Source organism: Ahaetulla prasina, chromosome 2 (assembly GCF_028640845.1).
Source record: "Ahaetulla prasina isolate Xishuangbanna chromosome 2, ASM2864084v1, whole genome shotgun sequence".
In the NCBI taxonomy this organism is placed as follows: domain Eukaryota; kingdom Metazoa; phylum Chordata; class Lepidosauria; order Squamata; family Colubridae; genus Ahaetulla; species Ahaetulla prasina.
In genome coordinates, this window is record NC_080540.1 from 133,126,605 (window position 1) to 133,145,668 (window position 19,064).

A 19,064-nucleotide genomic window follows, 5' to 3' on the forward strand; every position below is an offset into this window, starting at 1 on the left:
AAGGAAGCTTCTTTTCTTTCTTCTTTCAAATCCAATTCTGACTGAGCTAAAATAATCTAATTACAGTAAAGCAATAACATCCTGTTAAAATACAGTGAAGCAAATACCTCCAAAATACATAGAGGCTATGTGTTACTATAGTACTGAGAGTTTACAAAATTGCTGTAAACTTTGTTTCTTCGTTCAACAAGCTTTGGGGGAGCCTTGTAGCAATATATTAGAATCTGATAAGATTCAATGTCCTTGTCCGAAGTGCTCCACCCGTAACCTTTTCCCACTGTTTAACCCAGTTTCTTGATTACAGTTTTTGAAACGGCAATATTTGCAACAATTCTTTGCAAACTGAATTGTTCTGATAAACATATTATTTTTTTAAAAAAAACATTCTTATTTCATGTGCATTTATATCTGTTGTGTTGTGTAAGACCACCAACAAAGTTTCTCTCGGAGCGGGGACAGACAAATGATACTTAAATTTCCTTTTTGGCAGCCCTTAGAATTCTCCTTGATCATAAATGTTGAAAACAGATAGCACAGATTCCCATCATTTTTGAGATTTTTTTTATAAGATCATTAAAACTCTGAAATAGAATGATCACATTTAAATGGCAGCCCTCCCCTATAATTTCTCCCAGGGGTGAAATCTAAAAATTTTTGCTACCTGTTCTGTGGGTGTGGCTTGGTGGGTGGGTGTGTCCTGTGACTGAGTGGGCATGGCCAACTCAATGTCACTCACAGCCATGCCCACTCAGTCACACACACACACACCAAGCCACGCCCGCAGAACCCAGTAGGGAAAAAAAATTAATTTCTATTCTGCCTTTTCCCTTTCCCTCGCCACCTGTTCTCCCTTCATCTAGGCCCCGGAGCCGCCACCTGCCTCAACGGGGTCGGGGAATGCACCATTCCCCAACTCCGGCCTTTCTCCGGAGCTGCCGCCCACTCACTGCCCGCTCACTGCCTGCTCACCCTTCGCCTTTGGTCAGGGGCCGGGGCCCAGGGACGTCCCATTCCCTGAGGCCCTAGAGTTGCCATCTGCTAGCCGCCTCCTCAACCAGGTCAGGGAATGCACCATTCCCCGACTCCAGCCTTGTCCCAGAGCCGCCACCCGCTCTTCCTTCATCACGTGGCATATACTTACTTTCCTCCAGCAGCTGGCTGCCAGGAAAGGCAAGCGTCCAAAAGTTACTGGAGCTGCTCTCCTTGAATATGCCACCTTGTTCTATGCGCCGGCTGCGCAAGCGCACATCCAACCTGCCGCTGATAAATAAATGAAATAAATGGTGTGCACTTGCGCAGCCAGTGCATGAAACAAGGAGCAATGGTGGCGGCATATTCAAGGAAAGGGACTCCAGTAACTTTTGGATGCTTGCCTTTCCTGGCAACCAGCCACTGGAAGAAAGTAAGTATATGCTGCGTGGCGAAGGAAGAGCGGGCGGCGGCTCCGGGACAAGGCTGGTGTCGGGGAATGGTGGATTCTCCGACCCGGTTGAGGCAAGCAGCGAGCAGGGGGTGGCTCTGGGGTCTCAGGGGAATGAGGTATCCCTGGGCCCTGACCAAAGGCGAAGGGGGAACAACCAGCAAGCGGGCAGCAAGTGGGCAAAGGAAGAGAGGGCGGCGGCTCCGGGGAAAGGCTGGAGTCGGGGAATGGTGCATTCCTTGACCCAGTTGGGGCAGGTGGCGGCTCCAGGGCCTCGGGGAATGGGCCCCGGCTCCTGACCTAAGGGCGAGCAGGTGGCGAGCTGCCTTCCCGGTGTTCCGGTGTCCAGCTTGCGAAGGCTGGACTGCGGGCCGTGGAGTGGGGGTGTGGCCAGCCAGCAATTGTTACCAGATCGGCGAACCAGAACCAATCTCAACTACCTACTCGCCTGATCCGGTCCGATCCGGTAGCATTTCACCTCTGATTTCTCCCCACCTTCCATGTGTGAGCCACCAGCTGAGAATATGTATTTATTTTATTCATATCATTATTCCTGTAAAGTGATTTAGTTTGCTTAATGAAACACCAATCTGCCAGTAAGGTTTTCCTAGTAGTTCTGATTAAAGATACCTTACTATATTAATTATAGTTTGATTGATCATTGAATTAAGTTTGCAGATGGATAAGGATAAAACTCCTGAAGCAAGTCTTAGATTTTCCTTTAAATGATGCATACAGATAATCCTAAAAGGTATAATCATAGAAGAGTACTTCTTTCCTAGGTGAAGAAAAAAAGCTTTTTTTATCAACTCCCAGTTATTGAAATCAGCTAATTTAAATGAATAAATTAAACATGAGTTAAGATTTCTTTTCTTCTCATTCAGCCATGTCTGATTTTCAGAGACTGCTTAGACAAGTCCCTGCAGTTTTCTTGGCAATGTTTTTCAAAAATGACTCCTTCAGCTTCCTTCCAAGGGCTGAGAAAAAATAACTAGCCCAAGATCACCTAGCTGGCTTTGTGCCTAAGGCAGCACTACAATTTACAGTCTCCAGGTTTCTAGCCTGGTGCCTTAATCCTACACCAAACTGGCTCTCTAAAGTTCCTATTAACCTTTGCAAAGTTTGTCAGCTCACTAAATAGCAGAAAATTTGTCAGGAGTGAACAACCAGACCCACATGTGAAAGTGCCTATTTCACAGCAATCTTCCCAGACTGGTAGTTTGTACCTGGGCCAGACTAGATAAGGTTCAATGGCATTCAAGAGGATTAAAACTTGCCCTCTTATGCCTAGGTAAAGATTCCAGACTAAATCCTCACTTGACTCCTCCCCCTGGCTGGGCAAAGTGATTATGATGCAGCAATTTACAACGTAGTGGAGACTATATGATCCCAGCTCCTTATATCTGTGCTAGTAGATTGGCCTTCACTGTAGAGAAAAGATATAATAATTCAAGGGAGATTTTCTCTGAAATATACTCACAAAATCAACTTTTATTTTTATCAGATGAAGTAACAAGTACTAAGATCAGTCTGGAAGCTTCATTTCCAAGAATAATTTAAGAATAATTTAAGATAATGTCAGCCACCCAAACAGAGCAGAGGGGAAACATAACAAGATTAGCTTAGGACCCGGGTACTTACGAGACCGCCTGCTGTTACCTTATGCCTCCCATCGACCCGTACGCTCTCACAGAGAGGGCCTTCTCAGGGTGCCGTCCGCCAAACAATGTCGGCTGGCGGCCCCCAGGAGTAGGGCCTTCTCTGTGGGAGCACCGACGCTCTGGAACGAACTCCCCCCTGGCTTACGTCAAGTGCCTGATCTTCGGACCTTTCGTCGTGAGCTAAAAACATATTTATTCATTCAAGCAGGACTGGCATAAATAGTTGATTTTAAATTGGGGTTTTATTAATATTTTAAATTTTTAAATCTTTTTAATTATCAGCCGTTTGTAATAGTTTTATTTTAAATTCTTTTAATTGTATATATTCTGTATTTTATTCTGGCTGTACACCGCCCTGAGTCCTTCGGGAGAAGGGCGGTATAAAAATCTAATAAAATAAATAAATAAATAAATAAATAAGATGAGCTAACTCTACTTTATTGTAAGGCTACGTTAACAGAACCTTGCAAGTCCAAATGGCTCTCCCACCATTACTTTTTACTGCCTGATAAGTTAGGCAAATCCTTTCTTCCTTTTTATTTATTTATTTATTTATTTTATTTGATTTTTATACCGCCCTTCTCCCGAAGGACTCAGGGCGGTGTACAGGCATAATAAAAAAACCGGCAATACAATATACAAATTTAAAATACAATTTAAAAAACTTATTTAAATTAGCCCAATGATTAAAATTTACCATACTAAAAACCCCGTTTAAAATTACTAAATTTAAGATTAAAATCCCAATTTAAGCCAGCCCCGCGCGGATAAAAAGGTGAGTCTTGAGTTCGCGACGAAATGTCCGAAGGTCCGGTATTTGGCGTAAACCCGGGGGAAGCTCGTTCCAGAGTGTGGGAGCCCCCACAGAGAAGGCCCTTCCCCTGGGGGCCGCCAGCCGACATTGTTTGGCGGATGGCACCCTGAGAAGTCCCTCTCTGTGGGAGCGTACGGGTCGGTGGGAGGCGTATGGTAACAGCAGGCGGTCCCGTAAGTACCCAGGTCCTAAGCCATGGAGCGCTTTAAAGGTCGTAACCAACACCTTAAAGTGCACCCGGAAGGCCACAGGCAGCCAGTGCAGTCTGCGCGGGAGGCGGTGTTACATGGGAGCTACGTGTAGCTCCTCTATCACCAGCGCAGCTGCATTCTGGACTAACTGAAGCCTCCGAGCGCACTTCAGGGGAGCCCCATGTGAGAGCATTACAGTAATCCAAGCGAGAGGTAACGAGCGCATGAGTGACTGTGCATAAGGCATCCCGATCAAGGAAGGCGCAACTGCGGACCAGGCGAACCTGGTGGAAGGCCCTCCTGGAGGCGGCCGTCAAATGATCTTCAAGCGACAGCCGATCATCCAGAAGGACACCCAAGTTGCGCACCCTATCCTTTGGGGCCAGTAACTCGCCTCCAACAGCCAGCGCGGCTGCAGCTGACTGAATCGGGTGCCGGCATCCACAGCCACTCCGTCTTGGAGGATTAAGCTTGAGCCTGTTTCTCCCCATCCAGACCCGTACAGCCTCCAAACACCGGGACAGCACTTCAACAACTTCATTGGGGTGGTCCGGGTGGAAAAGTACAGCTGGGTGTCGTCAGCGTACTGCTGGTATCTCACCCGAAACCACTGATGATCTCACCCAGCGGCTTCATGTAGATGTTGAACAGCAGGGCGAGAGAATCGACCCTGTGGGACCCCACAAGTGAGGCCCCTCGCGGTCGACCTCTGCCCCCTGTCAACACCGTCTGCGACGGTCGGAGAGATAGGAGGAGAACCACCGATATCGGTGCCTCCACTCCCAATCCCCCCAACCGGCGCAGCAGGATACCATGATCGATGGTATCGAACGCCGCTGAGAGGTCTAATAGGACCAGGGCAGAGGAATATCCCCTGTCCCTGGCCCTCCAGAGATCATCCACCAATGCGACCAAAGCTGTCTCCGTGCTGTATCCGGGTCGGGAGCCGGACTGGAGCAGGTCTAGATAGACATCTTCATCCAGGTGTTGGGGCAGCTGTCGCGCCACGGCACTCTCTACAACCGCAACAAAGCGAAGGTTGGAACTGGGCGATAATTACCCAAAATAGCTGGGTCCAAGGGCTTCTTAAGGAGGGTCTCACCACCGCCTCTTTCAAGGCGGCAGGAAAACCCCATCCAACAAAGCGTTGAAAATCCTCTGGAGCCAGCCTGGTGCCACCCCCTGAGTGGCCAGTACCAGCCAGGAAGGGCACGGGCCCAGTAAACATGTCGTGCCGTGAAGCCTCCCCAACAACCTGTCCACGTCCTCGGGAGCCACAGGGTCAAACTCATCCCAAATGTGCTCAACAAGTCGTGCCTCCTCTCCCTCGCTTGGATCATCCCAATTTCGGTCCAGACCGTCCCTCAGCTGAGCGATTTTATCGTATAGATAACCACTAAACTCCTCGGCTCGTCCCTGCAAGGTCATCCGCACCTCCTGATGTAGGAGAGGCGGGTCACCCAGCTGGGGCGGCGGGCGGTTATCTGCCGGCGCAATGAGGGTGGAGGCGAGGAGCCTCGCTTCCCTCATTGCCACTAGGTAGGTCCTAGTATAGGTCCTAACTAGTGTCCGATCAACCGGGCGACTGGACCTCCAGGTGCTCTCTAGGCGTCTTCTCCGGCGTTTCATCTCCCTCAGCCCCTCGGAGAACCAAGGGGCGGACGAGATCTCGCGGGTCAGAGGCCGCAAAGGCGCGACACGATCCAGGGCCCCGGCCGCGGCCTGCTCCCAGGCCACGACCAGTTCCTCAGTCGTGCCGTGGGCCAGATCCTCAGGGAATGGCCCAAGCTCCGTCTGGAACCTCTCAGGGTCCATCAGGCGCCTGGGACAGAACCACCGATAGGTTCCGTCTCCCTGCGGTGGTGAATAGCGGTTCGGAAGTCTAGGCGAAGGAGAAAATGATCCGACCATGACATTGGTTCTGTTACTAAATCATCTAATACCAGATCATTTAACCACTGTCCAGAGATATAAATCAGATCCAGCATGCCTCCCCCTGTGTGCGTAGGGCCATCATTTACTCGAATCAGGTCCAGGGCCCCGGCTGCGGCCTGCTCCCAGGCCACGACCAGTTCCTCAGTCGTGCCGTGGGCCAGATCCTCAGGGAATGGCCCAAGCTCCGTCTGGAACCTCTCAGGGTCCATCAGGCGCCTGGGGCGGAACCACCGTATAGGTTCCGTCTCCCTGCGGTGGTGAATAGCGGTTCGGAAGTCTAGGCGAAGGAAAATGATCCGACCATGACATTGGTTCTGTTACTAAATCATCTAATACCAGATCATTTAACCACTGTCCAGAGATATAAATCAGATCTAGCATGCCTCCCCCTGTGTGCGTAGGGCCATCATTTACTCGAATCAGGTCCAAGGCCGTCATGGAAGTTTGAACTCCCGAGCTGCCGTCGATGACAGGCCAACTGATGGCAAGTTGAAATCCCCCATAACTATAAGTTTGGGGGTCTCAACCGCCACAGCAGCCAGTACCTCCAACAGCTCGGGCAGGGCTGTGGTCACGCAGCAAGGAGCCAGGTACGCGATCACCAAGCCCAACTGATTCCTATAGCCCCAGCGCACACAGAGGGATTCGCAGCCGGCAATCTGAGGAACAGTGGTCTCCCTCGGCTCTAGATCTTCCTTAATAACAACCGCCACCCTCCCACCCCTACCTTGGACTCTCGGCTGATGAAATGCTCGGAAGCCTGGAGGGCACATTTCAACAAGGGGGACCCCCCCCTCAGGGCCCAACCAGGTCTCCGTAATGCCCATGAGGTCCGCGGACCCCCCCTGAATAAGGTCACAAATCAGGGGAGCCTTATTAATTGAATAAAGGGCAGAAAATAATTAATTATTTTCTGCCCTTTATTCAACTGCAGCCCCCACCCTCTTTGTTTATTTCCTAGGCAGCATCTCTTACCCTCATCTCCCAAGGACATTCTCATATACCATTATATTTAGCTACTTTCCATGGACCAGAGGGGAATTGAGAGGAAATTTTCAAGATACCTTCTGTACTGTCCATTTCCAAAATGTTTGTCCTAAGTGACAGTAAAAAAATATTATTTTAATTTTTATTGATGATAGCATGATAATCTGTCTTCTTCAAATTGATGTAGTATTTAGTTCTCAATCTCAGGTCCATTCACTATCAAATCAGAATTTGTAGGAAATCCTTTATAAAGTAGAGTAATTTTGAGTTAACAATTCTATTCTTAGACTCCAAATCCTCCTTACAGCAATTATCATTGAGTGAAATTCAGCAATTTTCTTACATATTTTGGGGAAATGAGAAATTAACAGGAAACAAAGATTTTCTTCTGTTCAATCAATCCAGTTAACCAGTTTACATCTGTATTAATATAGAGAGCCAAAATTGCTACCTGGAACAGTACAAGACATGCAGAATTCAAACTATAGATTTTTTCAAACAGCGATACAGACAGTCTTAGAGAAGGATATTATTGTACCTGCAGTCCAGAATCGTGGATGACATGGCATAAAGTATATCTTGTAAAAAAAGCTATTCTGTACTGAACAGACAAAATATTAGTAAAGCAATTAACTAGCTTAAACAATCTCCTGCACAGACGGTGTTTATAATGGTACAGTGCTAGAATTCTATGCCTCTGTAGATTAGCTTCAAGTGCACAGAGCTTATTTTTGATGTCATTCTGCTCTATATTTGTTGAATTTAAAAAAATGAAGTGAAAAGCCATGGTAATTTAAATCTATAACTATATTTTTCCAAGGGGAAATGAACTTGCCCATAAGAATTAAGGGTGCATAAGAATCTTCTACGCAATTTAGTTTTAGCCAATATTTTAGCTGACAAGTTCTCATACATGCCTCTATATCAGAAACCTAATTGCAATCTGGGAAAGCATTGGAATGCAGCAATGGACGTGAAACATCACTGTTATAAATTTAGCCTGGACTGTTTCTAATGCTGTGTGCACCATAAAGCATCAAGCTTAGTACCTTTGCCTTAAAGGCTGTTATTGCTTCAGGGACAAAATTACTGCCTTTGCTGCTGGCAAATTGAGTTGGAAGGGGTTTTTTGCACATGTTCATTTGGCTCTTCCACATTAAAGAGGGTTTGGAAGATAACTTCTACATATTTAAAATCTTTCACTTGCTCAATGGTGAGGTTATTTATCTTCCAATTATATATTTATCTGCTATGTGTCTTGGTAAAAATTATCAAAAATCTTTTGTTTTGGTGTAATAGTTATTTAACTTTTCTTTGTTATAGTACATTGTTAATTGCAAACTCTACCTTAGGTCCAATTGGGATAAGGATAAAGTCACTGCATTGTCAGTTATATAGACACAGGCTAATTCACCAATAATGGAAGATATTACTCATTTTTATTCAACTTGAGTAAAAGAATTAATATAAAGATTAAGTAATGGGAGCAAGTATATCTCTTTGCTTGCTTCCTTCTTGAAATCTAGGGTTGGAGATACAATTTGAAGAGGTGCATCTGACTTTCATATAGATATTTTCTTATAGTGTAATAATCTAGTAAGAAACTAATTTAGCTTACAGTTTCTGGCCTAATATTGAATCAAATGGTGCTTCAAATCAAGCACCTTGAAACTTAAATATGTTCCTGAATTTTTTGATAAAACAAATTAAGAGTCTGGCCAATTTACTTGAAACAATCTATCTTGAAACATTATTTTTTTCAAACAATTATTGGGAGGCATTTTTTTTACAGCAATGGGAGTAAAATTCAAGAGATATAAGATATAGAGAGAGCCAGTTTGGTTTAGTGGTTAAGGCTAGAAACTAGGCTAGAAACTGGGAGATTGGAAGTTCTAGCAAATGTAAGTCAGCTGGGTGACCTTGGCCAATCACTCTCAGACCAATTTATCTCACATGGTTCTTGTTGTGGGGAAAATACAAGGAGGAAGGAGTATTAGATGTGTTCACTACCTTGAATTGTTTATAAAAAATAATAAAGGTGAGATATAAATAATAAACAAATTAATTTAAGACATAGGTTTATTAGATATGCACGAAATAATTGAAGAATATTCACTCAGACCTTCAAGATAGACCAGGGCAGGAAATATAAACTGGAGCACTTTATTGATATAGGAGGAGGAGGACGAGTAACAATCTTGAAAGCCTGACAGTATTTCCCTTCCTTCCCTCTTATGCTGAAGGGAATCAAGGCAGAATCACTTCAAGTTTCTTTCTAACCCTTTCTTCATTTCCTAGGTTAGTTCATTTTTTGCTGACTTCTACATTCCTTCTCCAAGGTCATTTCTGTGGTTCTCTATGTGTCCTGCCTTTAACCATACTGTTGGTGTGATTAAAGGAGTGTGTAATCTATCTCCCCTTGACCTTGAGACTTGGAATGGAGAGTTCATCTTTATTTTTGTTTGCTTGTTTGTTTCTTGACATTGATTGTCTCCTGGTAAAAAAGGGGTTGAAAAAAAAATTACTTTTCATAGAAAACACGTTGCTCGGTATATGAATTCCAGTTTTGAGTATTAATTTCACCTACCCGTTGTATATAAAATTAAAGAATCAGTGAAATCATAATTGCTAAGTCATTTTAGATCTCCTATCTGATGTTTATCTTTTGTGACATAAAATTAAAAAAAAGATTACATTGAACACTTGACACTTAAATACAGAGGCTAGATCTAGTGTGTTGTGGTAAGAGTTCTTCTGCTGCGTTACAATGGTCCTACTGAACCTGAGACAGTAAAGCTTTCAGAAGGCAAGGATTGGCAACTCTTTGAGATTCCAGAGACTTGATCTTGTGTGATGCCAGGTGCTTCTCCTCCACCAAAGGAAAAGCCAAAATCTCATGAGATTGCTAATTTGAAGAGTTGTGCAACTTTTAAATTCAAATTGCTTCGACGCTGCTTCAAAATCATTTTAACTGGATGAGTTGCACAATCTGGGGAATAGTAGTTATGCTGGCACCCAAAGGCTCTCTGTTGCCAAGCCCTGTGATAAAGCCCAGGATTCCTTCTGTTCAAAAAAATAGGGGATCATAACCTTTTTAGGTGCAATCAGATTTAATTGTATAGTTCCTTGTTCCTCAGTTTGATAAATTCTTTATAGCAAAAAAAAAACCAACAACCCTGAAAACATCTGAGACAGTGACTACCAGAAAGACAGTTTTGCCTGGTGTTTTGAAATTCGGAGCTATAGAATTATATTTCTGAAAATAATGTATCATTTAAATGTAATTAGGATGGTTTTTAAACGTTCCGGAGATGCTGGCCCTTTGATCCCTCAATGACAGTATTATCAGTGCAGTTTGTGGTTTCCATTTTGCTTATTTGTAAGCCTGGTTAAAAGAATTAGAAAAAAAGGGAAGCGGGAGGAGTTTAGTTGGTTTTCCAGATGATCGTAGCGACACAATAATGAGCATGGCATAAATGCACTTAATAGCAGGGGAAGCACCTCCATGTTTAAAGGATAATGATTGTGGGAATAGCTTTCTTTTTCTCAAAAGACATGTATATGTGTCCTGGTTTCTTATGTTTGATCATCTCTCCCTTGTTTAGATCCCTCTAGCTGAGATGGAGGCTTTGTCTCTGACGTCAGATATTCTCTCTGAAAATTCCTGGTCCTTAGCTCTGACGGATGACTCTTTACCTGATGATAATAACACACTCTTACTTAATGCCCTGGAGAGCAATGTACATACACTGGTCGCTGTATTTTATGATGTTTACAGGGTTCTAAATACTGTTATCAAGAGGGTAATAACAGCTATGGCATTTTCAGATGAGCAGTTCTTAACCTTTTATTAGCATAAAGAAATTTTTTCCATTGGGATTACCCTCAACACTACCTCTGAGGTGAATTTGTAATTTTTATTATGGGTATCAGCCACTAAGAAATTCAGATTCTCTGGAAAAGTATATCAAGCAACATTAAAGTGATTGCATTGCTTACAGATATGTGGAAAATATCATGATATAACGACCCCATTTTTGAATCCAAACTCTGCTACAAACAGGTGTCTAGGAAGTTTGGCAGGCAAAGCCTTTTACAGTTTTCTCAACTTACACTCTTAAGTTTTTAATCAAGAATGGCTTTTTAAAACATTATGAGATATGGTTTACCAGTATTTTGAGCCCTGCTTTAACCATCTCCTCCTGAAACATTAGATATTATTAGCTGCTTAATAGCAACCAAATGCTTTATTTCTGCTGTACAACAGGCATAACTCCTTCCCAACATTAAGTGGATCCATTCTTATTTTACTCTTGTTCACATATCTACCTTTAAGCTGTGTGTTGTGTTGATGAATTCTCTTATCATTCTAGTAGATTGCCATAACAGTTATTACTTATGTGGGACACATCTCTTTTAAACCGTGACAATATTTCCCATCATGCTTCATGGCATCATTTGCAAAAGACTTAGAAGGCTTCAGTGAGAGTTTTCGAATGGTGAATTTCCATTCAAAATGAGATACTAAATGAAGGGGAGCATTTTACTGTCTATCAAGATAAATCATAAAGTAGGATTATGGCTGTGGCAAACTCTAAAGTCCCATAGATTACTTGCATCAAATCCATGCACTTGGCAAAAATATCAAGACCTCTTACTTCAGACAAACTGTAGAAACTAGTAAACAAATGTAAATATTATTTAAGAATGCATACCTTCAATATTAATAATTCAATTTTTTTTAATTTGAATTGCTTTTATGTTATTATATAATGTAAAAAAATCTTTTAGCACTATCATACAATTGAGAAAAGCTACATTTTTTTAAATGTGGCCCTTTAATTTTTAAAATATTTTGGAAGTGTTTAGTATATTACAAAATTCATCATTTTTTTAAAGTCAGTTTCAGATATATCACAAATATAAAATGAGTTTTATTTCTTCATAGGGAACAATGGGTATAACTGCACCAATTGTGTTTCACAGTGTATTAAATTAGCAAATGTTATGGGTGGCTTATAATATTTAGACTTAATCTCACTCCTTATCCCACTGTGTTTTCTCAGTATGATTTAGTTGTAAAAAAGTGAGTTCTTCATAAAACTGCTACTAATTAAGATCGGAGTTTAAATACAACAATGGAAAACATTCTGTATTGCTTTTCATCTAAGCTATCAGGTCATTCTTACTCCAACAAGACCCAAGAGCTTGTTGTATTTATTATTAGTGGTTTATTTATATTGACTAATTTACTAATCTCCATGGAAACTTTCACTCTTGTTGTTTCAAATTGTACAGTGTCCAATTATTTTACAGTTCTATAATTTGGCAAAGTTAAATATCTAAGAACACATGGTGCATTCTTTTTTCTTTTTTTTTGAAAAATCAATAAGTTCTAAAAGATTGGGTTGGATCCAGACTAAATCATATCATGCCTTATTGAAATTAATGGGTCTAAGTTAGTAATGAGTAGTACATCTATTCTTAGGTATCTTAAAGGTTTTTCAGAAAGAAGGACATTCTAGATGCCAAACCGAATTACAACCTGCAACTATTCCATCTATCCTTAACAGATTTTAACAGATTTCTATTTCTGCTAAGAGAAAGGAAACCATGGGGAAAGTAGGAATGGTTCTGAAAGGCAGAGTGATAAAAGACTTATTTGGAATTAAACCTGTGTCTGCTCAGGCTTACAGTATTGTTAGATGAGCAAATATATGCAGAAAACCAAAAAACAAAGATAATAAAAGTTTTTTTAAAAAAAATACTATATGTAGACAACAGATGGAGCAGCTGGTATAGATATATCCAAACCATAATGAATGTCAATTTTATCTCGTCAGATGAATTTTCACAAATTGCACATATATTCATTTAAGCTGTCTGGGCATAGCCCAGTATTTGCCATGAAATGAAATATATCACTGCATTAGGGAGGGAAAGATAATTGATATAGCGATTCAACTGATTTTAATTGAATTAGGATATCATCTAATTTAAAAAATAAAAAAAGACTTGGTAATAGTGTATAATGCATTTAACTGTATTTATCTGAATCATTAGCTATAGATGAATCTAATATCTAAATCCTTAATTGAAACCAGAGTTAAATTCGTTCTATGTATTAGAGAAGTTAAAAATCTACTGCATAATAAGTATGCTATTTATATTTTGTTTCACTATTAGATTAGATTAGAAAATCATTACAAGATTTTCTAACAGATCAGTTTTCAGCTATTATGAAAACTTGAATGAGACCAAAGACTTTTGTAACAGTACATTTTTATTATTTAGATTTTTTTTTATTTTAAAATGTATTTTCCTTATTGTTGAAAATACATTATCAACGCTCCTTTGTAATTCTGCTTGTATATGCAGGCATTTTTTTAGCAATACAAAATCAAGGTCACAAACAGAATATGCATTCTATAGACAAACGTAGCTCCCTGTTTTGTTAAGAAAATTAACTAGAATTATGAACGGATTCCTGCAAAAGCTTCCTTTGAGCAGGAAGAGATTGAAAAGATTTGTATTACACATTGAAAGGACTAAAGTTTTCCAAAGCATGCAATTGTTAACCAAGCCTTGAGGCATGATGCTTGTTCAATTAATCCCGAAATAGTCATGGTTTATTGTTGTAATGTTGTTTCTCTGTTCCCCTGTATTGTATATTTTGTTCTTAATGTGGTTCATTCTGTGTGTGGTGTTTTAGTAATAGTAAAAATGTAGGATTATTGCTTCCTGGTCAACTCATTTGTGCAATTCATTTGGTTATACTAGAAGTTGTACAGCCTAATAAATTGCATGCTCACCACATCTCATGTCTGTTGCAGTGGTTGTCGCCACAGTTCCAATAAACACATGATTTTTTTTCAGCTTCTATGACATTCTTTTTCTCTCTTTTTCTTTTTTTAGACTGATCTTCCTTCCATTAATGACCCACTGATTCTCTCATCAAACCAGGATCTGCTAAGAGTAGGGAAGACTTCTGTGGGCCGCACTCACTCTCTGCCGAATGACAGTTATATGTTTCAGGCTCCAGATGCTGGCCCCTATGATGCTTCCTTGGGAGAAAAAAAATCATCTCATCAAAAATCTCAATCAGGTACAAAGCATTTGCCTCAAAAAAAATTTTTACAAAAAAACCCCATGCAAATGTGGTTTTCCAGCTAGAGCTTTATGGAAGTGTTAGTTTGTTTTCTTTTGTTAGCCTTGGATATAATTTGCAAGCTGTATGGAAGAGTCTAGGGCTGAGACTGAAATTCTGGATCAGAAACTAACAGCTAAACTCCCTTTGCCGAATTGAATGGGCCTTGCGCATAAATCCACACAAATCCTGACTGACTTGAAATGGAAATGGGTGATGAGGACAAGAAGCAGGCTGGGCTGGCAGGAATGCTTAATTTCTTGCTACTTCTCTGCTAAAATCTTTTCTACAAAGTTCTATTTGAAATAGCATGGCAACTATTTAGACCAGGGGAGAATGAAAAATCTGACTCATGCTGTTTTACCTCTCCAAATTGGCCCACCTGAGACAGCTTTTTCCTTGAATCATACACCCATGTAACATAGAGAAAGGCCGTTATTTTTTAAAAGCACCTAATCTTTTTTAAGGATAGGTCTTTGCTCAAAATCTTTTGATTGTTAAACTTGTTCACTGCTGCAAATATATTCATCAAGTCATTTCATGTCATCACATGTTTTCTCCATTTTGAAATATCTTAGGTATACACTCTTTTTAAGACATGAAAATTGGAACTCAAACTTGCTAGATTAATTTAGAGCGGATGCTAGGACATCACAAAAAAAACAAAACCCTAAGGCTCCCACGTAACACTGCCACCCCTTCTTTCTAACACAATGAAAGCTGTGAATGTCGCTGTGGCATTGCTGCAAATTCTGTCTGACCCAGCACAGAGCAATGGAATAGGTCGAGAAGAAAAATATACAGCAATCAGATTGCATCTCAAACAGGATGAGAACAGGGAGTGATGCAGGACTGTTATTGTGTGTGGCAGCCCTTCATTGGCCACTCTTAACTTGTTTCAGACTGAGTACTGTTCTCCCTTAGCAGCAGTAGTGGGATTCATATAATTTAACAACTGGTTCTCTGACCTGATGACCGGCTAGGTGAGTGTGGCCATGGTAGGCATGGCCAGGGGCATAACAGGCAGCACTCAGTCTCCTCCACCCCCCTGGGAACAGCCACCCCTGCCCCCCACCCCCACCCCCATTTTGGGCCTAGTAGGCCTCCCTGCACTTACCTGGGAGCCAAAATAGGACACGTGGGGACTCCTGGAAGGGGCGGGGAGAGAAGGGGCCAGCCAGCAATGTAACTACCGATTCGTCCAAACCGGCCTGAACCAGGTGAATTCCACCACTGCTTAGCAGTAATGTGAAGTGATAGGACAACATCTATACAGTATTCATTTTTCTAAAGTGTTGAAATTGCCTCTCTGTTCTCTGCAATGAAAAGCAATCTTATTAAAGTCCCAGGAAGAAGAACTAAGACTTTCTTAACAAAACTCCTAGGGGGTGGTCTGAGATTAGTTTCTCTCCTCAGCCGTTTCTCAAAAAGCCCATTTCAGGATCAAGGAGAATTTATTGTAAAGTGCCATCACCCAGCACTTGAGAATACTGTTCAGAATGGTACAATATGTGAAGAAATTAGTGGAAGGGATATTAAAATTTCCATATTAATGAGAACATTTGCTGTTTAGCAGCAGGAATAAAAATGCTGAAACTATAGATATTAAGCAAAGAAAGCGTAACCTGACACTTTAAGTTTAGCATAAAATAATGTAAAATCATATGCAGTATTCAAATAGCATAAGAGTTCATAAAATGATCCATGTGTAGAATGTCAAAATCAAGGAATCAAGCTTGATTTCATGGCAGCACAACAAAAACAAAATCTAAAAAACAACAATACTAGAGCCTTATGCAATATCAGCCTAGTTCGTAAATTCAATAGAAAAGTGAAGTTTTATAATGAAGATCAACTAACATGTAGACATAGCATATATATTTTTTAAAATACTAGAGTATCCATAATTTATATTTGCATATGAATATAAATTATATTTATAAACCAACGATGAATCACAGTTCCCTAGGCGGTGTATAAATTTCTTGGCAATACAGGATAAAATAAAAAAGTAGCAACGTATTTCATATAATAATAAAAACCATAATAAATATAGCAATTAAAATCCCTATATCAAAACAATATTCTGTTTTCCCATAATACTTAGGATATGATACGCCAAACTATAAAATGGTGTCCTCAAATTCCTGGAAAAATAAAAATGTCCAAGGATCAATGTGAAGACTCTCAGCAAAAAAGAGATCCTACTACCCATGGCATCATATCCTTTTAATTGCTTCCAAAACAAAATACAGGAAATCCTCAACTTACAACATTTCATTTAGTGAACGTTCAAAGTTACAACGGCACTGAAAAAAGTGACTTATGATCATTTTTCACATTTATGACCATTGCAGCATCCCCATGGTCATGTGATTTACACTCGAAGGCTTGACAACTTGTTCATACTTGGGACGTTTGCAGTGTCCTAAGGTCATGTGATCCCCTTTTGTGACCTTCTGACAAGCAAAGTCAATGGGAAAGCCAGATTCACTTAACAACCATGTTACTAATTTAAGAACTGCAATGATTCATTTAACAAATATGGCAAGAAAATTCGTAAAATGGGGCAAAACAAAACACTTAAATTTCTCACTTAGCAACATGAATTCTGGGATCATTTGTGATCATAAGTCGAGGATTACCTGTTGGTCTTTTTCATTCGGCATTCACCAAAAAATAGTTGCCACCCCTGAAATTCAGTGGAAAATGGGTTTCTTTCAGAAGAAAGTGCTTTAAATACCTTTCAGTATTTTAAAAGCAAGTCAGAGTTCTGTGTTTATTTGTTTATGTCACTAAAGATTTAGAATGTTGGTGGAATGCAAGAACAGGTAGCCATAAAAACCAGCCATTGCTAGTTTATATACGGAAGCATAAGATCTGCTGTAGTTTGCCTAATTTCAAAATGATATTGGCAAATTAATCTCAAAATGATACTGGCAACTTTGGAGACCCCTGCCTGATGCTCAGTCTGTCCATCTCCTCATAGCATGGGATGTTTTCTATCATTATTTGGCTCATTTTTCCAAGCAGAAGGTGCACTTCTAAAAAAGTCTATGGTTGACTTAATCTGTAAAACCACATTTATTCCTTAAGAATGTCTGTGGGAACTTCTTAGGCTAGAGTCTACCATCTCTATTGTGCATCCTTCTCAGCCCAAACTCCAGAAAGACAACTTCAGAGTCGAGAAGGTCTCTGGAAAGTAATAGAAATGGTACCAGGGAAGCACTGCATGTTCTTAAGATGCCTCAGTACCTGGGTCATCATCACACTTGCTTCCTGTGGTAGAGAAAAATGTCTCAGGGGACCAGTGTTATGGGTTCAAACAGAGCCAAAATACTTGAGTAAGACACTGTGTGTGTGTGCGTGCACACGCGTGCATGCCTTCAGACTGCCTGGACTCCTGACAAGGTTTTCCAGAATTGGTTTGCCCTTGCCTTCTTCTTTCAAGGGCTGACAGAGAGACTAGCCCAAGGTCATCCATTGCCTAAGACCAAACTAGACCTCACAGTCTCCTAGTTTATACAATGGTGGGATGCTGCCGATTTAACAACCGGTTTGGTGATCGCGCAGTATCCACATGCATGCGTGGACCCGCGTCTAACATGCATGATGTGCATGTGCACAGTTTTACAAATACTAACCTTCTGTGTTACCACTTGGAAGTAACACAGCTGAGGTGCGGCAGAAAAGATTGCCACGCCAATCAGCTGAGAAGATAAAGGTAAGTAAAGCACAGGGGCGGGTGGGCAGGGCGATCTGATCATTGGAGAGAACTGGTTCGCTCCCAGCTGATCGGAGCTACTGGTTCGCCCGAACTGGTCTGAACCAGTAGAATCCCACCCCTGCGTTTATAGCCTGATGCCTTAACTAGTACAAGCTGGCTCTCTAAGACTAGTCTGTATGAAAAGAATGGTGAGGATGGACGCACTTGTGTGTACATGCCTATTGGCAAAAGAGGGAGCATTCAATTTTGGGAATCCACACCTGCAGTAGAAAGCAAATAATACAGTTCAGATGTGATTGACCACTGAGACAGGCAGGGAAAAAATGAGATGAGATTGGAATCAAATCTATATAATGTAAAATGGGGAGTGGGGAATCCATTAATGTAAGCTTCTAACCACACTGTACAATCTTTGTTTGTGAATATTTTTCTCCAGACTTCTTTCCTCTGTTTATGAAGGCAATTGCAAGACTTTGGTCAAAATGAAAACAGATATAAGTATTTCATAACCCAGAAATGGATTAGGGGCTCTTTGAGTTCTTCTTCAAGTAGGAAATCAAAACATGTGAATCAGAAAACAGGCTATTTCATGATTACAAATGATAATGTTTTATTCATTTTAACTTTTTGTAGTACCTTTACAAATACAAGATGCAAAAACTTTTTCTTCAGTTCCATTCAAGGTATAGATATGTGGTTTGCAGAACATTCAAAAAAATTAGAAATGAAAAAAGAAACTGATTGAAAGTTATGTGGGAAAGGATTACACTTGTTTGTCATTTGTTAGCCTAATACAGTATAATGTATTAGGCTAACAAATAAAGAGACAGGGGACCCAGAACCCTCACACTAATATCACATGGGCACCTAACCCTAATTTCACAGATGTTCTGCCAGACATGAAGCCTGACTTCTGACCAAAACAGAGCCACCTCTGGTTTGACACTTAGCATCTATGAAAAAATTGACTTTCAGGACTGAATGTAGTGATCTCTGTTTATTAATATGCAATTCTCTAAAGTGCTATGTGGTTACGTTATTCTTATTACGTTAATAAGATTAACATGAGATTTCAAGTTGGAAAAGAACGTTGTGTTTAAGTAAACTTGACCTTTGCAAAAGTTATTTGTTTCAGTAATCCTGCATAATAGGGCAGATATTCTGGGAAACAGTCCAGGACAA

The 19,064-nt window shown here is 40.9% G+C and overlaps 1 protein-coding gene across 2 annotated transcripts in view; it reads left to right on the forward strand.

Moving 5' to 3' along the window:
• CACNA1G (calcium voltage-gated channel subunit alpha1 G) overlaps nucleotides 1-19,064 on the forward strand; it is a 491,081-nt gene that overhangs the window by 451,216 nt on the left and 20,801 nt on the right. The window contains exons 35-36 of one of the 2 annotated variants that reach the window (XM_058168253.1): nucleotides 10,614-10,748; nucleotides 13,924-14,113. In XM_058168253.1, coding sequence (XP_058024236.1) covers nucleotides 10,614-10,748; nucleotides 13,924-14,113 — 325 coding nt within the window. The remainder of the gene's footprint in view (nucleotides 1-10,613; nucleotides 10,749-13,923; nucleotides 14,114-19,064) is intronic. The other variant, XM_058168254.1, reaches the window with a different exon arrangement.